Source organism: Pangasianodon hypophthalmus, chromosome 9 (genome assembly GCF_027358585.1).
Source record: "Pangasianodon hypophthalmus isolate fPanHyp1 chromosome 9, fPanHyp1.pri, whole genome shotgun sequence".
NCBI lineage: Eukaryota > Metazoa > Chordata > Actinopteri > Siluriformes > Pangasiidae > Pangasianodon > Pangasianodon hypophthalmus.
Window position 1 is genome coordinate 14,208,535 of NC_069718.1, and position 27,815 is coordinate 14,236,349.

At 38.3% G+C, this 27,815-nt stretch overlaps 2 protein-coding genes across 5 annotated transcripts; one reads left to right on the forward strand and one right to left on the reverse strand.

Annotated features, from left to right (window-relative positions):
- Positions 1 to 150: 150 nt before the first annotated feature.
- prr33 (proline rich 33) lies at positions 151 to 8,547 on the forward strand. 2 transcript variants are annotated; one of them, XM_053237073.1, is made up of 4 exons: positions 156 to 337; positions 715 to 760; positions 3,434 to 3,714; positions 4,666 to 8,547. In XM_053237073.1, the coding sequence occupies exons 3-4, from the start codon at positions 3,450 to 3,452 to the stop codon at positions 6,768 to 6,770; spliced, it is 2,370 nt and encodes a 789-aa protein (XP_053093048.1). In that variant the 5' UTR covers positions 156 to 337; positions 715 to 760; positions 3,434 to 3,449; the 3' UTR covers positions 6,771 to 8,547. The 2 variants fall into 2 exon arrangements, with proteins under 2 accessions (XP_026774937.3, XP_053093048.1); XM_026919136.3 differs by having other exon boundaries at positions 151 to 337; positions 3,434 to 8,547.
- Positions 1,880 to 26,927, reverse strand: lsp1a (lymphocyte specific protein 1 a). 3 transcript variants are annotated; one of them, XM_026919139.3, is made up of 14 exons: positions 26,618 to 26,927; positions 20,575 to 20,721; positions 17,655 to 18,045; positions 17,409 to 17,551; positions 16,170 to 16,422; positions 15,907 to 16,047; positions 13,553 to 13,594; positions 13,097 to 13,140; positions 11,699 to 11,780; positions 10,718 to 10,858; positions 9,818 to 9,916; positions 8,929 to 9,021; positions 8,722 to 8,830; positions 1,880 to 2,694 (listed from the first exon to the last, which is right to left on the reverse strand). In XM_026919139.3, the coding sequence occupies exons 1-14, from the start codon at positions 26,674 to 26,676 to the stop codon at positions 2,669 to 2,671; spliced, it is 1,770 nt and encodes a 589-aa protein (XP_026774940.3). In that variant the 5' UTR covers positions 26,677 to 26,927; the 3' UTR covers positions 1,880 to 2,668. The 3 variants fall into 3 exon arrangements, with proteins under 3 accessions (XP_026774940.3, XP_026774938.3, XP_026774941.3); XM_026919137.3 differs by having other exon boundaries at positions 16,170 to 16,425; positions 26,618 to 26,926; XM_026919140.3 differs by lacking the exon at positions 13,553 to 13,594 and having other exon boundaries at positions 16,170 to 16,425; positions 26,618 to 26,926.
- Positions 26,928 to 27,815: the final 888 nt, after the last annotated feature.

Consider the following 27,815-nt stretch of genomic DNA (forward strand, 5'->3'; position numbering starts at 1 on the left):
CAACATTAATCATTTGGCCAGCAGAGGGCAGCATTTTTACAGTCACTGAGGCTCCCTGTGTGGACTTGGGTGACTTGAGGCAGGTGGGGTGGTGGGGGTTGTATGTAAGGTGCTCTGGCCACCTCCTGCCATGCGGATGGTCCCTCTGCGCCACATCGCCACTCCATGCACATTCTAAGTAAAGGGTTCAGGTTTTATTTTTGGACTGCTATGGAGCTGGTGCCTTCCATTTTGGAGGAAGGGACGATAGTTGAGCTTAACATGAGCCTCTTGTTCTGATACTCTAGGCTGGGAGAAGCAGGCAGCAGCCAGTCGCCCCTAACCAGCAGAAACACAGGTAAAATCAACCCAAATAAGTTTCACATTTTTCTTGTTTGGAGAAGTGCATGTCGAGGTGTTAAAGTCACCGCACAGGGTGGTGCTGTGGTTCAGGAGCAGGTGTTGTGGGTGTTGTGGCCAGTCGCTTAGATTAGATGTATTGTATCATGCTGCATTAACCTATTGTTGAAAGATTGTGATATTTTTGATGATGGACTACTGTATTGTAATGAATAACAGCAGATGCTGATTAGATGACATTCAGTATTCAGAAGTATTCAGAGGTCACACAAACCAGATGCCAAAAGATTAGAAATTATTATTTAAATGAGGTTGCCGTAAGCTGGAAGTTGTTTACATGTTTTCTCCAAGTGAATCTGTTTCTGTTTGTTAAAGGGGACTCTTTCTGAAGTGAGCCATCTGTTATCTGTTATCTGTCTTGGTAAGTTATTTTTGTGCATTTCTTATTTGCTTGCAGGTGTGTGTTTACCTGTTTTTTTGTTTTTGTTTTTGTTTTTTTTTGCTCAAAGGTGCTAAGAAGAAATACTTATGCAAGGCCTGAATCTACTGCCTGACTATTCTTACACTTTCCTCTTTTGAACATGTGTTGGAGTTACTTCAAATTGGCTAAGCCTCTAGTGCCTTAAAAGGATGACCCCTTCTCATGTGTCATGTGTCAAGCGACAGGTTCAGTTTCTGTGGGAGTGGGGCTCTGAGGAACTCTTATGACCACCCTGCCCTATAGGATACTTTCAGTAATATTTCCACAATTTAAAAAGGAAATTTTACTTCATTTTTTCATAGTTAAATAAGATTTAAACAATTAGACAATGGTAGGATAAAATGAGTCAAGTTTGTTTCAGGCGACTTTGAAATTAAAAAGTCATAAAATACATTTAAAAAATTGTTTTGCTTATTTATTAGGAAAGAGCAGAAATAAAAGTAAAGTCTGTCTAGGCATAGCCTGCAGGATTCAATTAAACTAAACACTGACTGGTAACTAAACAGAGGGATTTCTCACTACAAAAGAAGTCGGTTTTACCGCAGATCCTGTCAGCTAACTCTATACAACTTATCTGAACTGGGCAGCAGTGGCTGTCTGTCACATATGTTGATAGACAGCTACTGCTGTCAGATACATTGTATGGAAGGTGATTAAGTGTCAGCTGACTGTGATTTATAATACACCCAACATTAAACCAATCTGCGTCCTGATCTGTAGCTGCCCCATGTTGTGAAAACAGTACTGAGGCATTATTTTATATATTGGGGTGAAAATGTGACAGGGAACAGATAGCTCTCCCTCGCCTATGCCTCCTAAAATTAGGCCAAGGAACTCTCCAGCATTTGAGAGGGGTGTGGTGCTGTGTCAGAAGAGGTGGCTGTCATAAACCGTACTGGTCTCCTTCCTATTGCAAAAACAGCTGCTTGGTGTAATCATCATCCGAATGTGATTAACCTCATATAAAACTGAACAGAATGAATAACACATGTCTAGGCTACTACAGTCTATTACATTACCAATTGCTTAGTGACCAATAATAAAACAGCACACAAGAAGGAATTTATTAATAAAAAGGTCAAATTTATTAAACAAAATACTAGTACAATAGAAAAGGGTTTCATTGGTAGAACAATCAAAATATATATTTTAAAGAAAAACAGGGAAATCTTTTATGTTGTGATACTGCATGGAGCAGACTAGTGGTGAAAATGATCATCATTGAAATGAAATGTTTTTCATAAATATAGTAAAGTGGATTAACTCCAGTGTTCAGGTTTAAACGAAGGAGATTTCTTAACCATAGTTGAATATGCTCAGTGACGAACTGGACCCCATATACCAGTGTCGCTTACTGGAGAAAGGCTTGAACCTATCTCTATTTTTTAGTATTTATTTTATACATAAAACAAACTTCAAAAAGCCCAACTTTACTGTTTGGCTCCAAACCATAGTCCATCCGCAATATCTGGGGTTGGGTCTAACTCCAAAATATAACAATGATCTTTTTATTTCTTCTAACATCCTATTTACATATACATAACCATACCAAGAAAACAGTATACTTTAGAATCTGATTTGTGGTCTGGAAACATGTGTGGATACATTTTAAACAAGGACTGGTGAGAAAGTGATGTAAACATCATGTGCTTCATGACACAGTAATATAGCTATATATGTGATGCAAATGATAAAATCAACAAGACCCACCCTATACTAAAATCTGCTGCTAGACATGTATCTTAATGAATGAAAGTTATTTATGCATGTGAATGTAAACCCTGCAATAAACAAAGGGTCCTTGTAAAGCATCCAAATCACCATAACTTGGACGTATGCAACAGGCGTTTACAAGTCATCGTGGCACAGGTCCCCTAAAAAACAAACAAAAATTAAATGTTAGTCATAGGTCATCTCAACACACCACATTGTTAATAGGCATTTTACACATTTAGAAATAAATTTCATGATATATTTTTCCATTTAGCAGTATAGAACATAAAAGGCATCTAATTATTAATATACTTGGGACAGAAAAGAAAAGGTATTGTAATTTATAGCAACAAAATATTTGTTTTTCACAGCTAAATAGTGTATGTTAAGATATTAATAATGAAATAAATTATATTAGTTCAGGAGGTTGCATTTCCCGCTCTGAATTCAATTTCAATATTTTCTTGTATGCCAGCAGTATGCTTTTATAAAGTAACTGTCTCCAGTGAGTCTCTGAACAGCTTTTGGATCCTTTCTGTTGTAATATTCAGAGGCCCATGTAGCACACTCCCTTGCATATTCACCCTCACATCTGTTATAAGTCACTTGTCATACACTGTATTTTTCAAATCAGATCTGGAAACTGAGAGGATCATGGCAAAATTTATATTCAAAATACTTTTGAATTATATTTAAAATACTCAGTGTATTTTATTTTATGTTTTGGATTATTACCTTTTTTCAGGATACACTCATTTAATTTCTTGCGTTATGGAATTCTATCTTTGAAGGTTAATTTTATAATAGAGGCATTTTTCTTATTTCAATTCAAACCACATGGGGTATATGCACTTGCACACTAAACTATATACACTAATATGTTTTTCCTTTTTGCTCCAGGGGGCCGACATTTTTTATGGCTGTAAATATCCGCAACGTTGCCCAAGCAGGCCTGCTTTCCCAGCAGTACCCACCCCCCCTACTTCCTAAACCTGGAAAGGAAAATGTCCGGCTCCAGAAGTTACTTAAGAAAAGTGCCAAGAAAAAAACTGCTGCCCAGGCTTCCCAGACACCAGCCCCTTTCCGCTCATGCCTCTCTCCAGTAACTGAGGCTAGTCCTGACCTGGAGTACAGTGACCACTCAACCCCACCCAAGACACCAGAAACACCAATCTATGGAGGTACACTGCACCCACGGTTCAACATCAGGCCACTGTATCAGCATTCACCATCCCCTTACCCTCATCAGGGCAGCAGTTCATACATCACACCAGCAAGGTTCTCCCCACAGCCCTATGTTACACCACACCATTCAGCGACACTATTTTCATACACAACTCCTCCCACTCCTGCTGGTGCACCATTAGTTACTTCCTATACAGCAACATCTATAACTGTTACATCTGTAACTACCACAACTGAGATAATCCAGCCTACTGCTACAATACCAGTTTTTGTATCAGCAAAGCAAACAAATAATGTGCTGGCTACACCCACTTTTATCATCTCTAAAGCTGCAAGTCCTCAGCCAACCTCAAAACCTATGTTTGATGTTCCCCAAATTACAAATTACACTTCTCAGACAGCAACATTAAAAACTTCTCAATATACATCTTCACCAACAATGCAAAGGAGTAGAACACCGATTTCTGAGGTGCTGCGAGCTCCGACACCAACATTTGAAGTTAGAAGGATTGTCACACCAACCTCAGAATTAAAGAGAGATAAAACACCAACTAGAGAAATCAAAAGGGTCATAACACCTACATCTGAAATTAAAAGTGGTGTAGCACCTATAACTGAAATTAAAAGGGATGTAACACCTACAACTGAAATTAAGAGGAGTGTAACACCTATAACTGAAATTAAAAGGAGTGTAACACCTATAACTGAAATTAAAAGGAGTGTAACACCTATAACTGAAATTAAAAGGGATGTAACACCTACAACTGAAATTAAAAGGGATGTAACACCTACAACTGAAATTAAAAGGGATGTAACACCTACAACTGAAATTAAAAGGGGTGTAACACCTACAACTGAAATTAAAAGGGGTGTAACACCTACAACTGAAATGATAAGTGACACAACCCCAATTTCTGAAATAAAGACTGTGACTACTCCATTTTTAGAGGTTAAGAGAGATACTACACCAACATCTGAGATAAAAAGTGATGTAACAGTTATGACTGAGACAAGAAGGGGCAGAACGCTGACAAGAACAAGGACACCAACATTTGATCTTTCACCATCAAAAACTCCATCAGGGCGGCCAAAGACACCGTCATATCATGTTTCACCTGCTAGGACACCTGTTTTAGAAATTTCAAGACCCAACCCACTTTTATTTGCTGTCTGTCCTGTGTATATGGAGGGCAGAAGATCCAAAACACCAACTTCAAGTTTAGTTGGGCCAAGCGATGAAATTCCTCAAGAAACTGAGAAACCAAAGCAAAATAATCTTTCAGAATCCATACAAAATGGTGAGGTCCATATCAAACCATCTGAAACTTCAGAAGCTAGACTGTCTTCTGAAAAGCCCAGAGAAACTGAGTTGTCAAAGCCAAAGGTCACAGTACAAGATGCTTCAAAGACTACACAGACCACTGAATCCCAAAGCTCAAAGACCAGTGTACATGAAGGTCCTAAACCTCTAACTCCTATAGTTGAACATCAAAGTCCCAAATCACCAAACTCTCAGTTTTCTGAACCTGTTAAACCCTTACTGGGGTATCAAAAACCAACTGTACCTCCATTTGCAGGTCAAAGGCCAAGAACACCAACATCAAAATCCAAATCAAAATATTATGGTTTAACCCCAGCTGAATATGTTGCTTATGGGGGAATACAAAGTTATACACCTGCATTTGGTATCACTAGATCTCTATCACCGGCCACTGTAGAATATAAATCTCAAGAACAGGAAACACATGTACCTGCTTTGAAAGAGAAGCCAGAGAGTCCCAAGACACCTGTGGATAAAGTGTCACCATCCATTACTGCTGCTATTGAAAATGGAACTCCTGTTGCCCCAATTGCTGAAGTCTCAGAGGCGAAAATGCCAATAGTAGAAGCAGAGCTAAAACTGGAGCGATCTACATCAGAGAGAATGGAAACAAAGGAAGAAACCACTGGAGTTCCTGGAGTTAAAATTCCAACTATTGTTGTATCTAAAGTTGACACACCACCTTCAGAGGCTCTCGTGACAGTGACCACTATTCCTGTTACACAAAGAGTTAGGACTCCGACATATGGCATATCTAAACCAAAGACAGTGCCATCTGTATCTTTAAAGGAAACTACTAAACCTGAAACTCAGTCAACACCACCATCTGTAAAAGCTGTAAAAGCTGTAAAACCTGACCAAAATGCAGATAAAAGCTCAAAGCCAACAAAAATAAGCGCAATGTCACAGAAGACACCAGAGCCTCGTATGTCTTTACTGGAGAGGATTAAAGAACAAAAATCTTTATCTGCCCCTCCAACAAAGGCTCCTGAAATGCCTGTGACTGAAACAACAGAAGATAAGCCTCTGGTCAAGCCAAAGGATGACCAGAAGGACAAAGTTAAACCTGGTGAAGATATTTTATCAACACCAAAAGAGAGCATACCAAAAGATGCTAAGCCTGCAGTCGAAAATGAGGAGGACAGCATCCTCCCAACTACAGAGCCTATCCTAAAGGCCTTTCAGAAACCAAAAGGCAAGTCAAAACTCAGTGGCTGGTCTCGTCTCAAGAAACACATGGTGGTGGAGGTAGAGGAACCCAAGTTTCCTGTTTCTGAGCCAGAACTGAAGAAAGATGCCCTTGATGGAACTGCTCAGAAAACAAGTGAGCAGGAAACCCAAGGCAAAGAAACAGATAAGACTAGTGAAAAAGAGAGTAACGATGCCCCAAGGGCTGCAAAAATGTGGGATGCTATCCTCTTCCAAATGTTTTCAACCAAAGAGAGTATCATGCAACAGATTGAAACCAACAAAACTGATGAGCAAAAGAAAGAAGAGGCTACATCAGATAAACCGAAAGAAATTCCTGCATTTGCACATCGCCTTCCAGTTCTCCTTTACAGTCCTCGATTTGATGCCAGGAGACTGAAAGAGGCAGCTTCACGACCAGTGACAAAGATTGCAACAGTGTTTGAGATGGGTCTCATAGGCCGCAAAAATAAAGATGAAGAACCGAAAGACTTTAACAGAACAGCCAAAGGGTTCTCTACTTCAAAAACTACTAATGTCTAGGTGTTAAGTAATGGAATGGCCAATGATACTGTATTTTTTTCAGTAACTGTGTACAGTTCTATTTATCACAATTCAACTATCTTAAAGTTGAAATTAAGTAAGAAAGTGATTGTAATGTGTTTGTATGAATTACACAGGAATTGTGGGAAAAGCATATGGTTTTACCTCACTCATGTCATAATATTATGACAGAGATACAAGATGTGGTAAAAAAAAAAAAAAAAAAAAAAAAAAAAAAACCTGAAACGATTGAGTGTTCAGAGATTCTTTATTTTATAAATTGTCTCTAGTGTCATTCTGAAATGCCTGAATGACATGAGGTACTTACACAACATTATAATAATCTACTTACTAAGTTATGAAACTCAAAAGAAGTTTTAGAATGGAGGGAGAGATTTTATGGCATAAATGTAGAGTGTAAATTTAAATTATAGGCATCATGGAATGTTCAATTTATCTCTGAAGCATTCACATGTAGTTTAAAAATACACTACAGTCACTGCCCACTGTATTAGGAACACCTGTACACCTGCTGTCTCATGCAGTTATCCAATCAGCCAATCATATGTCCACAGCACAATGCATAAAATCAAAAGCGTTTCAGTGCCCAGTGAGGCCTCAGATTCCAGTTCTTGCCTAACAGCAGTGGACCCGATGTGGTCTTCTTGCTGTTGAGGCCCATCCACCTCAAGGTTCAAAGTGTTGCGCTTTCTGAAATGCTTTTCTGCTCTGTTCTGACCTCTCTCACCAACAAGCCATTTCTGCTCATGGAACTGCTGCTTACTGGAGGTTTTTTGTTTGAAATCTAAACACTAGCGACTGTTGTGTGTGAAAAACTCAGGTGATCAGCAGTTTCTGAAATACTCAAACCAGCCTGTCTGGCACCAACAGCCATGCCACGGTCAAAGTCACTGAGATAACACTTTTTCCCCCATTCTGATGTTTGATGTAAACATTAACTGATGCTCTTGACTTGTATCTGGATGATTTTATGCAACACACTGCTGGCACATGATTGGCAGATTGGGTAATTGCAGGAATGAGCAAGTGTACAGATGTTCTTAATAAAGAGGCTGGTGATTGTGTGTCACATTTAGTGTACTCAAAATGGTGCTTTTCAAACTTTTCTTTTCTCTTTCTCTTTTCTTCTATTATTTTTGCTTTGTATAGCGATGCCTGTGAGACAAAGGTCTGACTGTATGTTCAGTGAAGGAACAGTATTTACAGGGTGTTTGAAAGTTGTAGTTGGCTGGATAGGTGGAATGAGGGCAACTGAGAGATAATAGAGACTTGGAAATAAAGGAAAGTGTGAATGGAAAAGAGAGTAAGAAAAACAGCCTGAATATACCACAGATCTTATATGAAAATGATGACCAGAGCAGGTCTACATGAAGCTGTATATGACTAAAGTGTGACAGGCAGCTTACACTGGAAAAATGGTTACATGATGCAAGAGTGTATACTGCATGGCTAAAATATTTGGTTTTGATAGTTCCGACTACAGTTATGTTAAAATTAGCAGTGAACTATCCATGGCATATGTTTTATACTTTGCCCTTTTCTTGTGTGTGTGTATGTGTGTGTGTGTGTGTGTGTGTGTGTGTGTGTGTGTGTGTGTATTTGTCTGTCTGTCTGTTTGTCTGTCTGTCATTAAAAATCAGAATGGGTACACATTCTCTGTATGGCAGTGAAATGTGATATGTATAATACTTTGCATTTTAAGGTGCTAGATTAAATGTTTTATATTTTTTGTAATAAAAATTGCTCATTTGGAGAAGATTGGGCATGGATATACTTGGTTATAATATATTCTTAGTTAGGTTTCTGCATATGTGCAGTTGAAGAAAAAAGTAAGTATCAGGCTGTTTTGAAGAGTAATATTCATTGTAAACCTACATATGCCAATATTATACAACGCAATAATATAATGCAAAGATTCCTTATTCCTTACTTGATTTTCCATTTGGATAGTCACTGTAATGGTCATCATCAATGGAAATCTTCTCATATTTGCCATGGCCGGTCACAACAAACTTGTAGCGTTTGCCAGAAGAGGTGCCCTAAGAATTTAAAAAAATATATGAACACCACTTGTAAATCCAAACAATATGAAGGTGAGAATAGATGTAAGAGTATAGCAAGCAAATTCATAATTTACCTTCCCTGCTTGTCCTGACCGCCCAGTTGCTGATCCTTCGCCTATGATCTCCCACATGTTCTTCTTCTGGAGCACATCTCCTGCTTTAACATCCTGAGAAGAAGCACAGAACAACCATGGAGACCTTTCTCAAGAAAAACAAATCAAACCAAACCAAAAAAATGCTTTACAAACTAACAATTAAATAATTGTAGCACACCGCCAGAGGGCAGTGTTAAGAGGGATTACAACAAATACAAAGTCAGTTGTTAAACATTTGCCCCAAATAAGCTTTTCAGACCAGAGAGAAAGAGAAGAAATGCTAGTCTATTTTACCTTAAGAGGGAAAAATAAGGAGGCAGATCAAAGAAGCAGAAAACAGAAACTAGAAGCAGAAAAGATAAAGAGATCTTGATGTATTCTTGCATGCACTGCAAAAAATGACATCTGAGCAAGTTAAAATATCTTGACTATAGTAAATTTATCTAGTACTTCATATTATAAGATTACAAGAAACCAAATATAAGATTACTAAACATAGATTTTTTTTTTTTTACTAATTTCTAAATGTTGGAAGATAATTTTGCTAATTTTAAGCACTTATTTCTCGAAAGAAGCAAAATTATCTGCCAATAGAATAAGAACATTTAAAGCTTGAAATCTGTAAAGATGTCTAGAAATATGTTTAATAATCTTATAATCTTATATTGGTTTATTGTAATCTTATAACAGCAAATATCAGTTGTAGATTTTCACTTGCTAAAATGTCATTTTTTGCAATGCAGACAAAGAGGTGCATAGATATATATTCTGTATTTAAACTCCATACAGAGAGTTCATTGTATTTACAAGTACTGTCTACATCAGCAATGGAGTGATATGACTAGAAGCCTAGTCAGCAGACACTTACACATGGTCTGGACTGTGCGTATCTGTTGCCGCCCTCTGGGCTTCCTTTTACCCACTGAGTGATCAGATCAGCCACACCTACCTTCAGTCCATCAGTGTCCTAAAACACACACAACACACAATAAGTCTGTAGAAGTTCATCTCAAAAGTCTCAAACTCAAGGAAATAACCCAGAAGGAAATATTGTGTCAAGAATATTGCAGGAGGATACCAAATTTGCATAAATCCATGTTCTGTCCCTTTGTCCTTCTAATTGGATATTTTTGGGTTTATAAATGTAGCTTTTTTCCTGCCAGTCATATATTTCCTTCCTCATATGACAAGTTGCTTTCACTTTTTTACTTGTATTCAGTATTCATTCATTCATCTTCAGTGTAGGCAATCTGCCTACCTGCATGTTTTTGGACAATGGGGGGAAACCAGAGAACCCACGCAAGCATACAAAACTTTGCACAGGCAATAACCCGAGCTGAAGATCACACCAGGGACCCTGAAGCTGTGAGGCAGCAACACTACTTACTGTGCCACCCTTGTTACAATATGACTTCAATTAGTGGAATCTGAATCATCTTTGATATCAACTTGTCATTTTGAGTCATCATACACACTGAGATCATTTGCTAAATCACCACTAAGAACATGACAGGATGAGAATCACTGCATAGAAAACAAACAAACATTTTTTTTCAGCTGTCAATTATTTCTGTCACAGTATTGCTCAAAATTGTGTTGAAATAAAGCCTATGACTGTAGTGTGTTACTCGTATAGCCCTAGAGAAACAGGCGTGGTTGGAGAAAGCTTTCACTATAATGACACCATTCTGTATAAGTCTTCATCTCTTGAGTAAACTTTTTTCTGCATTGCTATGTATATTTTAGGGATTATGGTTGTTTTTAAGACCTTTGATGGAGTTCCTTTGGATGCGCCCTGGTTCCAGGCCTCTCCTGCCTCAAACAGGTTCTTTTTGGCAACCACTGGTTCAGGAACACTGGGCATGTCCAGTGCAGCTGACTTGGGCGGCTTTGCTTCTTTTGACAAGCTCTACAGACCAAAAAAACATAACATCCTGTTACCATACACTAATAAGGATTTAACTTATTTTTACCTTTTTTTTAACTTATTCCTTCCCATTCCCAACATACATGTGTCTTCATCCAAAATTCACCTCAGAACATCTTGTGGCTGTTTGTCTTCAGACAGCATGCTATAGTACACAGCCCAAAGCCCCTCTTACGACCAGACAAACACATTTTTGCCATGAATTTCCATCAATCTTAAATTGACTGCCAGCCAGGTGATGGCAAGGTGCTTCCAAAGAATACTAGGTGCTCACTTGATTTAATCTATTATACAACACCTGGCATTTAAAATGAAAGCATTATGATAGAGCTTGTGAGTGAAAATTATAAACGCTGAACATTTAGAATTTTGATCAGACTTCTTAATGCTTAACTGGGCTCTGACTCTTTAATACCAAACTATGATCAGACCTCTTAATGCTGCTCTAGGATCAGACTCCTTAATACAAAAATATGATCTGACTTTTTAATGTTGTGCTTAGATCAGACTTCTTATTGCTGATGGAGATTAGACTTAATGGTGACCTGAGGTTGGACTTATTAATGCTAAACTAGGATCAGATTTCTTAATGCTGGACTGAGATAGACTTCTTACTGCTGGACTCTGATCAGACTTCTTAATGATTAACTGGGATCAATGTACTTAATCCCAAACTATGATCAGACTTCTTAAAGCTGGACTATGCTAAACTGGGATCAGATTTCTTAGTGCAGAATGGGGATCAAACTCTTTAATGGTAAAATGGGATCAAAATTCTTAAAAATGGGATTTGAGTGTGACAGTAAGGGAATGACAACTCACCTCCACAGCATGAGTGTACTGCTCCAGTTTGTCATCGATCTTAGACAGGAGTAGCGGTGGCTGAGTCTTCTTAAAGCTGTTGCTGTTTCCAAAACAAAGACACTTGGTCGGGGCAAGTCAACAACTACATGGCACGTAAAAGCTTTAAACCTCACCTCATCATCTGGCCAGGAGCCCAGATAGGAATAGGAGGAATTATTATCCCAGGTGGAGTATTTCTTTTTCTCCAGTTTTGTGAAATGTCCCCACAGTGAAATCAGATATTGTAGCTACTATTCACTCATTATCATTTCAAAGGGGATCTATCTGTCTATAGCATGCTGTTATTGTTGACTGCGAGGTGCTTTTCTGCTGACACTGGCCAACCAAAATCTCTAAAAATATGTTTGGGTTAGCATGCATACACATGTGCAAGATGCTAGACTTTTCTATTTTTCTGCCACAAGTTTGAACAATACACGTCTGTGGGGAAAAAGGTGAACATTCAAAACTGCCTGGAAAGTTTTTACACTGTATTATTCACATGCCAGTCACTTCATGTGTATAAGATATTAAATCAGTGAGTATGTGGGAGACATGTGTTAGTCATTAGTGATACAAGCAGGTGATTAACTAGCTCCTTTAGAGATGACGCAATGCTTTCCCATGACAAATGCAGTCCACAAATCTTAGCACTGAGTTGTCTTGTGGAGGAAACCCGGCATATATGGAAAGCATTGTCATTCTGCCAGCAGGCAGACAGTATAACTTAACACATATACTTCGGCTTACCTTTTGCTGTCATAGTGTTTTAGCCAATCACATAGTGACATGTACTACTGTGTCATCTTTTTTGATACTATCAACAAAATACTAGCAGATAATCATATTCTGAATAATAAGTATTAATGCTGAAGTCCAGCACACATATTGTGACACATAAGCCATTAGGACCTCTGCCTCCATCTCCCATCTGTTTCTTGTATTCAATCACTTTTGTAGCCCAAAAGTGGACACTTTGCTCTTAATAACTCGCTGACTACATTTCTGAGAGTTGTGAATACTGATAGGTTTCGGCCTCAGACTGCATGGAGCCTGGTCTGAGTCTACCACAATATCTCACAAGCCATCAGAGGAAAGACACACATTTTCCACATCTGGACCATGTTAGCCGACCCATAAATCACTGCTAACAAAGGTGATGAACTAACAGCATATGAAGGTGACCTAAGGCACCCAAGCACCTATGTCAATGTTTACTTTTAGACGTTAGTCATTTAGCTCAAATGCCTTACTTTTGGTCTTGTGTTATTTATAGTCAACCCAAGACTGGGTTTAGGCACCAAGAATATTTTGGCACCATGTAAATATGTGAGTTGGACATGCTTTGTGGTGACTGACAAGGCCAGATAAACTCACCTTTTCTTTAAGGACCGATTCAAGGACTCTGTTCTGTCCATGATCTGTAAAAAATGAAAAAGGAACGCATTATAATGCAATGGCTGGTGGTATGAACATTCCATTCCATTATTTTCCCCTCTCATTCTCATTCTCAAGAGAAACTTGAGAATGAAGATCTAGCTGCCCTTTACTGGAGCCAACCTGCAAGAATTAGCTATAGTTCTTATATTTATGAGCTTTTGGTACATTATTTTTTGTCTTTACTAGAAAGAATCAGCTATGAGCATGTGAGCTGAGCATAAACATGAATAATCAGGTGGAAAAAGATTTAGGCCCTACATATTTCTTTCCCTGCTCCTGTACTTTAAAGCAAACAAACTGTCAGTGTGCATGCTCAGTCACTCTCATTTCAACCCCACAAAAGAAACCCTTGTGTTGCTGTCGAACCTGCTGGCTTTTTGATCCCCAACTCACCGAGCATGTACTTTCAGCTGTCAATCTCTCTTCGTGCTCTCTCTGAAATTGCACATGCAAGCAGAAGGAAGCTCAGGACCACAGACTTGAAACATCAGAAACACCAGCTAACCACCAACCCACAGTACAGATAGAACTTGTAAACCAACAGAGAGGAAACATGCATATTTGTGTGATGACCTGGAAAAACCCATTGGATGTTACTTAGGATGAATTCTGGCAAACAGCCAAAAATAACATACAATTTTGACCAAAATGTTGTTTGTTTATTTTCAATATAGAAATGTTTTCATTAACCTTTTTTTTTTCATAAAATTTCTGTTATGTTTCTGTAAATAAGTAGCCAATTTAAGAAGCAAACCTTTTTTTTCAAGTCAAGTCAAGTCAAGTCAAGTCAAGTCAAGTGGAGTTTATTGTCATTTCAGCCATATACAAGTACACAGTGAAACGAAACAACGTTTCTCCAGGACCAAGGTGCCACATAAGACAACACAGAACAACACAGAACTACGGGGACTACATAAATTACATAAATTAAACTAAACTAAAAAATTTTTAGCTGTAACACTAAAAAAAATCATCTTAAAGATCTTTAAATTGCTTTGATCAGGTTGTTGGTTACATGCAACACTGAAATGGATATGAGCCTAATAGATTCTGTTTGTAAACAGTCTAAATAAAACAGCTGTCAAATTATTAATTTGTCCAATTACACTGTAGAGATGGCAGCAGATGAAGTTTGAATGCTTTAGTATCAATCACCAACAGAACAAAAGTCATGGAATTCATCAGTAATTGTTTTAGTGCTGATGTAAAAGAGGACAGTGATCATTTGAATCAAGATCTATGATGAGGCTCCAGTTCATCAAATGCTGTGACTGGCATTTGCGTCAGGAAATTAGAGTAGAAAAATGACAAGGATGATGCTTATGGTCAAAGTTAGTACTGGTTTTTCACCCTAAACTTATAATCTTTGATAAACGATTGATAAAGATTTTTGTATTTAGTACATGTTAAATGCAAATTAAATCAATAAATAGCAGTTGCTTTTAAACAATCTGTGTATCTTACCAGACTTTAAAATGCTAACCAGACTTTAAAATGCTAGACCTTTTCTTGGTAAAAAAACGTAGTTCAAGAAAAACTGTACATAAAGTATTAGTATAATACGGAGCTCTGCACATGACATGCAGGTAAAAAGATATATAGCGGCCACGTTTTATTAATTCATTCCCTCGAGCACATTTACCTAAAATGAGGGAACAAATTAATAAAACACGCTCACATACTAAAAAGTTGTGGAAAATTTGTGGCCAATGTATATATATATATATATATATATATATATATATATATATATATATATATATATATATATTTTACCTGCATGTCATGCTCCGTAGCATAAAATTTTTAAAAAATTCTCCATATGAAGGGTTTTCCCAGGCCACCACACATTTGTCATTTTTTTGGAATGTAATTTGGCTTGAGATTTAGTTTCCTTATGAAAATCTTTTCAGAAAGCAATAGTAATAAGTGTACATTTTAAAACAGTAAATTTATAGATTATGGAAATTTGATAGATGCATGCAGTGGTACAAAAACAGCAAAGAGGCACATATAGCAGCATAATAAAGGTACATTCACACACAGCAACATAAGACTAAGATTAACGTAATATACAATATATATATATATATATATATATATATATATATATATATATATATATATATATATATATATATAAATATATATATAAACTGAACAAACTGAAGAAAGGCCACACAGTATAAGGTGAATTGTGATGTGTGCTAGTGATATCAGGGTGTCTTGTACAATAAAACACACAGAGAGCACAGCATGAACAGCAATACAAACTTACACATAGAAGCATAATGCATGTTACCACAACACATCTCTTAGCATACTCTCTTAGAAAAAAACGGTTCCTCAAAGGTTCTTTGGATGGTTAATAGTTTTCCAAAAGGGGAAACTCTTTTCTTAAGGGAAAACCCTTTTCTAAAAGAGAAATGTTCTTCAGTAGGCTTCTACATGGAAGCTTTATGGGTTCCACCAGAGGGACAGATCAAAGACGCCTTTAAGATTGAACCTTTTTTATAAGAGTGTACATGCACTTTATGTGTATCCAATAAAGTGTAAAAAATTTGGTAAAGCACTCAGGAAAAACGTAGGACACACATCATCTCACACACATGCAACTTACAAATTTAAATGGAATCTATCATCTGGAAAAACAGATCTTTTAATCAATTCCATTTCATCAAGTTGAATTTACAATGCATATAAATAGTCAAAGTCTGGACTACCTACAGTACTGCTTTGTTATTTACCTTGAAAGTGGGGCTCTTTGGACTGAGAGGGTTGAATGACTCATCCCCATCTGGGGAGGACATATTCAGGCTCTTCATCCTCCTTTCAGCTGCCTCCATCCTTCTCCTCTCAATATCCTCCTTCATCTGCTTCTTTTCCTCCTGTGATCCATTCCACACAATTTATTATTATCAACCACACACACTGCTCTCATTATACGGTATAAAATGTCATGAATATATTAACAGAGATTGTATTTGTGTGTGCTTTTCTTTTCTGTCACCTCCTCCTTTGCCAGACGCTGCTGCTCTTCCTCTTCCTTCCTGCGCTCCTCCTCCTCACGCACTCTTCTGCGTTCCTCTCTCCTCTTCTTGAGCTCCTCCAGCTCCACCTCAGCCTCAGCTTGCCGCTGGCGAAGCTGTTCCAGCTCCTGGCTCTCCTTTTCCTGGTGGCTCCGCCGAAACTTCTCCAACTTCTGCTCTGTCTCCAGACTGGCCCCTGCCTGTTCCCTTGACTCTAAGCCCTGACCTACGATCCTGCTGGAGGAGAACATGGGGAAGAAGGGTCATGAAATATCAGTCACAGCAGGCTGTTTTGGAAGTTCCCTGGCAAGAGGCCATGTCTGACAACACAGCATCAGCTTTTTTTTATTTAGCTCATCCAGGGAATTCACACAGATTCCTTTAGAAAAAAGTTCTTAGCCAGTTAATAATGACGTAATATGGCTCTTAATCATTTAGGCATAGATTGGTAATGCTTTAAAGTTTCCATAACTAACATCATTTACTGCATTAGTTAACATTAACAAACGACAAACTCCTATATTAAATAAGGATTAAAACACAATGGGATGTTATAGGATATAACGGGTGGTGTCATGTGGCCCAGTGCAAGACATAAGCTTATTATTTTCAGCATGTTCCAAAAATCTTTCATTCGTCCTATACCACAGCAGTTAGCCAACAATTACAATATTTTATTTATTAAAGAATGACACACCATCAATTTGTCCATTTTATTCATTTATAGTTACATTTAATGTTGTGAAACATCAGTGAGAAAAAGTTTGTTCCTGTAATCACTTACATTATAACAGCTGAAACAGTTGTTCTCTCAGGACCCTCTTTTTTTTCCTCTCTTTTGAAGTTAATAAGACAAAAAATGCCACAAAGCCCTCTGTCCTGAACACTTTCGGAAAACTTGAAGTAACAACCTTACTGCTGACTGTTACAAAGCCCTAACACTGGAGACGCCTTACAAAAAATGTTAGTAGACTTCTCCTCACAGAAAACTTCACTATATAAACAATTACACACAATTTTTATTCAGTTTGTGTGGCGCATCAACCACAGTGAGTTTTCATGAAAGGTTCTTCTTAGAAAGCTAGCACTCTTAACCTTCCAAAGAACCACTGAGCAGTACCTGGATTTTCTATAAAATATAAATAACTCTATAAATATTGTATACAGAGCATTAAACATTGTTCTAGATAATAATATTCTTTCAATAACATAAAACACACCTTGTAGTCTTTCTAGTTTTGAGCAGATGTGATGTCACTTCCTCTCCAGCAGGATCCTCACTGTTGGTGCTGGGTGTTCTATCTTGCTGCAGGAAGACTTTAGATGTATATGAGACCTTCACTTCTTTTCTCACTTCTTTCACCTGATAATTTAGCCAAGACAAAAATATAATAAAGATTTCTTTTCTCTGTTAGATTTACAAATATAAAAACTGATTTAGACAATCATACCACGTCAGCTCTTACCTTATCCTCCACATGAGGCCTTGGCTCCTCCTCTTGTCTCATGTTAACTCTGATTAATTCTTCCTTCCATTCTGGTGTCTCTCTGGCCCTAAGGCTACCTGTCTTATCTCCAAACAACATGCACTTCTCACTGCTCTTCCTCCCTGGCATGTAGTCCACCACTTCTTCCACTTCGCCTTGTCCCTTATGCTGTAGATTTAGTACAGTGGAGCTAATCTCCTCTCTTCTGCTTCCTCCATTCATGGTTCTTTCCACCTCCAAGTCCTCCTCTCTAGGGTCATTTTCTTCTTGCCTGATCCGTCTGCCCCTCTCCAGCCTCTGAGTCCAGTCACTGAAACCTTCATCCTCTTCCAGTGTACCAGAGCCACTGGGTTTCAGTTCACTCTCAAAGCTGCACACACAAAAAGAGGTCAAAAACTTCAACTTATAAACTCCCAGGACCCATTGTTGGGTACAGACATGCATTCTTTACTCTCATAACTACATATATTTGCTATTAGTTTTATTGTAGTAACAACATAATGTTTGTTGTTATTTAATAGGATGCTTTAATATTATTAATTAAATAATAAGCTCAGGCTTTATGTGGCTAGCCCTTTGACCTCCACAATATTTATATTCTTCAGAAATTTGTACTTTCTAACTCTAATTATACAACCTCTTTGGTTTCTTGGTTTCATTTTTACCCACTCTCTCAGCCCTCTTATCATTGTCTTATAATCTCAAAATGTGGGCATACTTGATCAATTCACATCTCAAAGACACAATTTTGGCACTAAAATGGCGGTTTTTGCTTTTCTGGCTCTGGATAACAGAACATCTGTGAAAATTTGTGAAATCTGAGAATTTTTATAACAGCTGAGCAATCATATAGACTCTCAGCTGTTTTATTCTGACATTGCACAACACATCTGAAACCATTAAATTTAGGTGGCATTAGGGAGGTGTTACATTTTCACAATGGTAACAAGAAAATGGCCATAATCACTTTATGAGAGATGTGCTCAAGTTAACATCCAGCGAAGCATGAACAGACTCCATGTGCCAAAGCAACATATGGAGCCCAAAGACCTGCAGCAGTATAGCTACAAATATCCAGACATAAAACTACACCCTGACGTCATTCACTCCATCTATTAACACCAGTGTTTGACTTCAAACACAATCCGAGGAAGCAGATGTTTGAGGTGTGATTGAGGTTTTTATGTGGTTTTGTTGTTGCTCTGGTTCTTTTGCCACAGGCAAGCAGACACCAGTAACAGACGTCATATGTCACACCTGATATGACTATACACCTGATATGACAACACCTGAAATGACAGCAAGATAGCTCACAGTCTAAAGTTGCATTTTATAGAGAATGGAGATTATAACTAAAGTCAAATCAAAGCCTCAGCCTTAGGAGCATTCAATCCAACAAACAAAACAACACACTTTGGAATTCTAGGTTTGAAGATTGATATGGTCTATCATGTTTCATCAGCATAGAGAAGGATGGGACGTCTTATTGATTCTGACAAACAGCATCAAGGGTTAAGTAGTTTTAATACCACAAAGATTTTTTTTCAAGTCATACTCAATTAAAACTAAAAGACTAAACCCCAACATACAGCAGAAATGTCTCACATCTTTTCTACATCAGAGGCATCTTTCTCAGCACAATGTCTCAGCATCTTTGCCCATTAATGATCCAACTTTCCATCACTCGAGCTACAGTACCCATGATTCTCAGCCAACTGCCATGTCATATCATATCATATGATTGACCAGCAAACTCTCACACAACTTATCCTTGCTCGCAGTCTCCGGACTAATCACACACACTTGTTCTCGATGAGTACATAGACCTACCCTTTATATACTCCAGACTATTCACCCTTATTTTCTAAAGTCTTGCTCCAGCATTCATGTCTGTGATGTTACTGAGACATTGTTTTGCTTGTTTTGCAATCCTATATTTCTAGTTTTGACTCTAATTCCTTTGCCTGTTGGGTTTTGTCCAAGTTATGCCCGTTAGAGCATTGCCTGACCTGCAAGCTTACTGTTTACAAGTATTGCCTAGTCCTTTTGTCTTGCTCACTTTTAATAACGCTTGACCTGCACTTGCATTCCTCTGTCTGTGAGCCATAACAGAAGACTTTGCCGTAAGAATGGATGCAACCATCACTGCTCAGGGCTGTATTGTTCGTGAACTATAACAAATCACTACCTTCCATGAGTACATATGCACCCTGTGGTCATTTCAGAAAAGTGAAAGGGCTTGGAAGGAGGACCACAGACATTTAGAACAATCTGTTTAATAACAGAAGGAATTCACTAACCATCATCTCACTGAGACACCTGACATCCCTACCAACAGGGGACCGGGTATGGCTATCCACTGAAGACTTTTGTCTGCACTGTTATGGTTGAGAGATGAGAGATCTTAAAAAAACTGCTGGTTGCTGGTTATTTGTAAGATAATTTATTCCTAGCAAAGCATAGGTATATACTGCATAAAATCGTATTATATAATTTTTAAACAAGATGCATAACAGTATGATGGTCCCCAAAGAAAGTGCTCAAAACTGCTCAAAAGCTCATAGCCAAGATTCTTCTATGATCAGCCCATAATTGCGGGGTGCTCTCAAACAACATGTTTTTCACTTAAAATCTTGGAAGAAAAAATCTGCTTCTCTCTTTGCATGTCTGAAAGCTACGAACAAGACAGGCTATAATTATTCTGTTCTGATAAAAACTGTAAGCTGTGCAAAATGTAGGACAGCCATGGAGCCCACTATCAAGCTTTGCCATACTATACATTCTTCACTGCTTAGGTAGTAATGAAAGGGTAGCTGTGGCTCCATGTAGTAAAAGAAATTAGAAAGAAGGGGAGAAAGCTAAAAAATATGAGTAAAACACCTTCGACTATCAGACTTACAGACTCTCCTCAGTGGGTCCAGAGCTGTCCAGAGGAGATCCGGCTGATCCGGTGATACTGTGATCCTTTCTGAGAGCCTCTCGGGCCCGGCGTCGTCGCTCCCTCTCAATCTCTTCCGCATCCTCAATACTGCGCTGAGCCGTCACTCTGTGGGAAACAGGACATAGAAATTTCATCATTGTACATATTCACAATTGCTTTTGCGTATCACCAACCAATAATGAGTCATTATTTTTTACTGCGTTACAAATGAGAAACAACCCTCAGCCCAAAGCCGCATGGCACCCAGTGACACTCTGGATCATTCACAGCTTTTTTGGAAGATTCTCTAAACAATAGCCTGTTACATCCTCGGTGGAGAGAATAAGCCAATGGAACATCTGTGTCAGGGTCAAGCAACAGCCATGACTAAGCAAAGACATCCCACACATAGGAAAACACTAAATATGTTGATGTATCCTTGTGTTTATATAGCCTGTAAATACACGCACATTCATGCCACACACATCCATTGTGCCTGGGCATGCACATGCACGTGTGTATACATGTTTGTGGTTGTGGTGAAGGGAAGAAAGTTTACACTAAACCAGAATGCTTTGTGCAACAGGTCATAATGTTGATTATTTGAGTAAATTCTTAAATAATGCATTTAAAAAGTGATGCTACTCAGTATACCAGAGAAACGTTTCTGCTCTTCTTCTGTGGTAAGAGATTATCCCATTCCCCTTTGGGACAGTGTTGAGGGACTTGTCAAATAGCTTCCATCTGGGTGCCTGGGTGTCGTATTACAATAAACACCAATCTGGCTTCTGAATCACTTAAGAGTGTATATAGGTCACTAATAGGCCATTAATGCATACCAGACCTTCTTACCACTAGAGTCGCAATCTGCTGCAGTGGCTTTTATGGCATGTCTTAAGACCATGTATTACAAGGGAGGTCCATAAATGATCATATGGGGAATGAGGGATGGAGCTACTACCCGTTTCACATTCTTGAATTAGCTATTATGCTGTAAAGAGACATTCATTCTAGTCCCTGTCTTTCTGAGCACTACAACATGTCTGACCAAGCCAACACAAGTCCTCAGGCATTCTCACAGGAAGAGAAAGTAGCCTGGGAAGTGAGGGGAAGGGGTAAAAGGGTTACAAACCAGATGGAGTGGTGCAGCAAAACCCTTCTTCTTTCATTCTCTTATATTTCATGCAGGCATATTTGTAAGTCACATAATAAACACAAAGAAGCTTACTGTAGCTTAATGCAGAGTTTCTAAAATGTTAATTCAATGATTACAATCAGGGGTGGAAGGATGAATAAAAGCAAGTTTCAAATGTTCATTGAAAAATAAAATGCATGTGGCAATGATCAAAAGTTAAACCAAAACTTTTATTGCATGTGGCAATCAACCAAAACTTTTATGCTCTCTTATTATTTGTTTCCTGGCACAGGTCTTGTGCATGACGTCATGACGGAGATTAGGTCATTCATTTTGCTGTGATTTGTCTAGTAACCACAGGTTCACAGATTGCTCTATTATTTCATTCCTTTCTGCACAATAAAAAACAAACCTTTTCATTTAAGTAAAGCCCTTACCCAGTCATTGGCTACAGTGTCCTTGCTCATTAAGCATCCTAAAAAAAGACCAGAATACTTTTTACTATTTGTATTTGTCTATTTCTCACTACTTACTATAGAGAAAGAAAAAACAAGAATCTGGCTTTCCTCAAAGTATCTTACCATTCTCAACACTGTTTATTCAGCTTCCCAAGTCTAATGCATATAAGCCCAGAGGCAGAATGGATTGGGAAAAGGGACGGGGTTGGGGGTTGTTAATGGGTGCAAGCATTAGCTTTCACTTGGCTATTATTGCATTTGTTAATTCACACCAGAACAAGCCTTAACCTGTAGCAGAACACAATGAGTCACTGGCTGCGCAGCCAGATTGGTCAGTCTTTTGTGTTAGGTGGAAGTCAGGTTTAAGAATAAAAGGTGTCATTACCGTATGTTTTGGAAATAATAATAGTGACTGTTTATACTATTGTGATCAATATGAAACTAGAACATGATTGTATGTTCAGATTATTTTTTAGTTTTAATATTAGGCTCGCATGATGTTTTCAGTCATTAAGTTATATGATGCTTTCAGAAAATGAAGACATTATGTACCATAAAGCAATACAATGGATATGCCTGAATTTCATTCTGCTATCACATTGGGAATGTGAATCCAGCAAGCTGCCTTCAAGAAAAGAAAAATAACCAACAATAAGAAAGATGGCTGCTAACCCAAAACAGGCAGGAAATTTAGAACCCTCTTAAAAGTCACAGTGCTATAGTTCCTTCACAATGCACAATTTAAGAACGCATGCTGTATTTACTTTGATTTAATGCTTGAAAAATGTGTCAGACAATCCTCTACTTTCTTCATAGTGCAGAAACATTTCTGAGGGTTTTAAGTTCATTTGAGTTCATTTGGTTGGGTTTAACATACTTGTATTTACAGCACATGTGGTCTCACGTGGTGTTTAGCAACAGTCTAAAACCGATCTGAATGACAACCAGGATTATGCCTAATGATAAATAACTTTTCAGATTTTTTCTCTGTGTAAGCAGCTTTGAGATGGAGCAACAATCAACGTACCTGAAAAACAGATTAACAAAACACAATAGCTTAGTTAAGCCATCTTTTTTTTTTTTTTTTTTAGAAAACTGAGAAAACACACCCTCCACAGAAATTGCTTAAGGTTTTCTTTCTCTTTTGCCTTTGTTTTCAGAAAAAAGAAAAATCAGTGAGTGCACAAAATTTGGGGCATTGATTGGGTAAGCAGCTCAGCCAGATGATGTCATCATAGTGAGTCATATTTTGAGAGTAAAGGAGAGTTATTGACCCAGACCAGCTGAATGTCTCCCTGCTGACAGTGTAGAGTACAGACTCAACAAACTGCTCACACAAGACCCCCATGTATGAAAAGTAGCCTGTGGAAATCCAGAGCACCAATTTAGCATTTGTGGAAAATCCCGTTGCAGAAACTCACACTAATTATTTCATCTAGAAGCTTGTAATTAAAACAGTGGAAAAAAGACAGCTATGACAGATAGACTATATCTCTCCGAAGGTAAATGGTATTTTCCAAAAACATAGTCCTATCTTTATTTACCCATCTTCCACTAGCAACAAAGGACTCAACCTTCTTTGAGTAATGTAAATAGTGAAGGAGTGAGGGCTCTGTCCTTTGACATCCAGAGACGCCAGTCAGCGTGTTATGTCTGAGTGTCCAGACACCAACGGTGAACAAACTGTGCACAGCCCATTTGTCTTGCCTGGAGTCTGGAAATCTACAGGCTCCACTTGTCTAGCTGCATAGGGGGTCTGCTGAAGCCCAGGAACTGAATGGGTTTTGTATTTAGCATAATATTTAGTATAGGTTATGTCACTGGTATTCCAAAAAAGTTCTACAAGAAAAGCTAAATAATGCCCAGTGTAAAAAAAGGCCAGGAATGTTTACCTTCAACTTTGGTAAAACCATCCTGCCAGGGTGATGGCAGAGAGTTTATTGCCCCTTTAACACAAACACCTATCCCCCCACGTTCCCCTCCGCATTCCTGCAGTTCTTATCACAGTATCGTAAACAGAAGTGAGGGCAGCATACACGCCAGGGATCAGCTTGGTCATGGCTGGACCCACAATGAGAAAGTCTGTTCATGTGGATCAGTGAGCACGTTGAGCTTTCAGTCCATATATGAATCTCTCTAGGTTGTCTCATTATTAAAAACCATAACTATGATCATATCAGCTCAAAACTGTTCTCAAAATTTCCATGGATACCACATTATTGGGACAACTATCATACGTAGCTACCACCTGCATGTTTTGCTGTGAACACTCTGTAAATCCAGTGCAGACCGACAAGGGATTCTAACTACACTGATTCATTCCAGATCACTGTGATTCATCATATGCCCCCTCTGGCAAATACCCATGTCACTTATTGATGGGCCTTGAGCTCGGGAACAGTTTTTTATCTACCTTTGAGCCACAGGTTTGCTCTATTTCTTCCTTATCTGCTTTATTTTATGACGTACTTCCTTGTTTCCATTTGTGCGGTGGTAGTAAATGCAACAGAGCCCACAAATTTTAAGGCTGCTTGGAAGACTTTTGCTAACAGCTGCAGTTGTTTTCCTTTAAGCAAGAGCAATTCCTTCCTACCAGAATCTGAGAGGTCATAATAATCCATCTCTGTATACTCTGCGCTTTCATTTGATAAGCATACAGCATGACCAAGCACTTATGCATTCTACCACTACATCATCCAGATTACATTTGATCTATTGCCTTCCATGTCTAACTCAAGACAGTGAAATACTGAAATATATACCAGGGTTTCTACAGCAGAATGTCTGTATGTGTAGATGAATAGATTGCTTTACACTGGGCTATTATGAATCACACTTTTTCTCATCTGCTTATTTACACACTTAGGGAGGGAAAAGCATGCAAGGAAATGGTTCTTAAACGTCTGTGAAGTGTATGCACAACATCAAAAGCATTGCATGAATGCATCATTAGTATCATGTCCGGTGTGTGTCGTCCAACCTATACAGTAATAAAAAAGATGAATGCTGAGCATTTGAGTGCAAATCCTACATGTCAGCAATGAGAAAGGACTGTTTTGGCAGCCCTGTAAAAGCCCTGGGAAAAGAATCCACCCTCTACAATGCAACCTGTGTATACCTCATGAAATGCCTTTGACAAAGTACACCTGATCCTCCCAAAGCCCTGTTTCTGCAGATATGAATACAGTGAGAGGCCTGCTGAGCTTAAAGCACTGTTCTCTCCCAAAACACAGGCTTGATGCATGGAGTTACTCATTTGTTCTCAACTTGTTCTCGAGATACTGTGTTGATCCTGATCACATGTAAAAATGAGATCAGGTTTAGGGAGATGTTGGATTTTATTGCATAGTTGTAAAAAAGTGTATGAATAACATTTCGTATAAACTAAGTCATGCATATTCATGCAAATTTGTCCAAGAATGAGTCTATGCTGACTGTGATGCTTTGGTCTTTAAGTATGGTGAGTTATGTAGGTTATGTGATAAGTGAAGGATCACTTAAATCTACAGTGTATTGCATAACATTTCATCTCCGATGAATTTTTTCCACATTTTGTAGAGTTGTGACCTGGAACTGAAATGGAGTTAATTGGGATTATATGTCATGATTCTAAAAAATAGCTCATAACATTGAAGTGAAAGTTAATATATTTTGCAAAATAATTTGTAAATAAAAAAATGAAAGTTCTGATTGAAGTATTCACCCCTACTGCTGTAAAACCCCAAAGTGTGGAAATGTTCAAGGCACTGTATGTAGGACCAAATCTATGTTATTTATATCCACTGAGTTTGGTTAAAAAAAAAAAAAAAGAACTTGTTGCATGTATAGAGTAAGAGTAAGCTCAAAAGTAAAGCTCAAAGTCCAACTGAGGAATCTTAAAACTCCACACAAGCCCCAGAACCTCTGGAAGCCCCATTTCAGAGACACAGCCTTTCCATCTTTTGTCACCCCAGGCAAAGGTCATGTGGTCACTTTAGCCAAGAGGACCTTTGCACCTATCAAATACTGACCTTACCCTCCCATGTCTACAACTCCACACCATCTCCTGAAAAAACAACAAACTCTCTCAGCAAGTCTCAACAAATGTCTTTATCAGCATTGATAGTGACCTATCTAAGATTAATACGAAGGGCTGAAGGTGAAATGATTTTCCTGAAGGAGTGGTCTACGTAACTATTGTGTTGCTATCTGATCATATCTTCAGAAAATAAACTGACTAGGTAAAAAACATGAAATAAGTAGTAGCACAAGGTTTAGAATCCCCATCTCAGACCCATACTGACAAAACTTGACCTTTCATACAGAATAAAGACTATTAAACAAAGATCACATGATTTCTCAAACACTGTGCCTGTTACACTCTGTTAAGCTTTACTGTAAACATGAATCCCTACTATGGTATTAAATTACATCTCATTCAAAGACTTACCTGAGGAGGTTCTGCAAGCCTTGCTTGCTGGAGTTTCGTCTCAAAATTGCACTTGACATCTCTCTTTCCTCTGTCGCTCTTTTGACTGAACTAGTAGAGCTGAAAGAGTCGTCCTTGCACTTTGGAATCTTTGTATTCCTGTGTGTCTTTGCCAGCTCCACACAACTAGCACTCTTCCTGTGAGCACTTTTCCTACGTCCTGTCCTCAACGCTGCCTGGTGAAAATATCAAGTGAGATCCACACAACGCTCAGTCCTCTCTGAGTGACATGCTTTAGTCACAGCCTTCCTCCACCCCTCCTCTGTTCACCTCTCCTCCCTCTTTCTCTCTGCCTAGTTTCTGCATGTGGTTCTCATTGAGAGACCTCAGGCTGTAGTTCAACATCTTTTTTCCCTCCCTCCTCCAGCTCAGTGAGGCCATGTGGCTGCTCCTGGGGGAACTGTAAGATGATATCCTCCACCCCATGCCACTATTCCACCTCCACAGCCCCCAGTCCCCTCAGCAGACCTCAGTCTCACTCGTCTTCTTCTTCTTACAAAGGCATGGGATGAACAGAGCCTGTTGAAAACACTGCAAAATTCAGAGTAATTTGTGTAGGTTATTTTTTGTACATGAACAGAGAGTAAGAAACTCACTATAGTCAGAAAAGGATGTCATAAAGGACCTGTCATGTAAGGACCTGTCCTTAAAATTTAAAAATGGGATTTACAGGAAGTATGCACTTCCTATTCCCAAAATGATCTTAGCTTGTTAATTAAAGCATATTATTCATTAACTACTGTAGATTATTCAGTAACTACAGTGAAACTAATAGGAAAGGTATGAAATTATGAGAGAGAGGAATATAAATCTTTAGTGTTTAATTAAAATTTATTCAAATTCAAAGGCATTCAAAGGCTAATCAAAGAAATCTGTGGGTTTTTTTCAAGCTCAAATACAGTGAAACCCATTGTGCAATAATACGTACTCAACTGTGAATGGTTCAGTATGGGGAATTTTCTGAAACTTTGTGTAGTTATGGGACTTTCACAAGATACCAGTCTTGATAGAAAAGCAGCTCTTGGCCAATCCTGTACATAAGCATACTGTCATAGTCTTTAAAACTACAGGTCTGTCAAATCTACAATACAGTTATGTCTACAACAACTGTCAGGTCAGTATTTAGTATTGCATTGTTATTATGTCACTAATTTTCCAG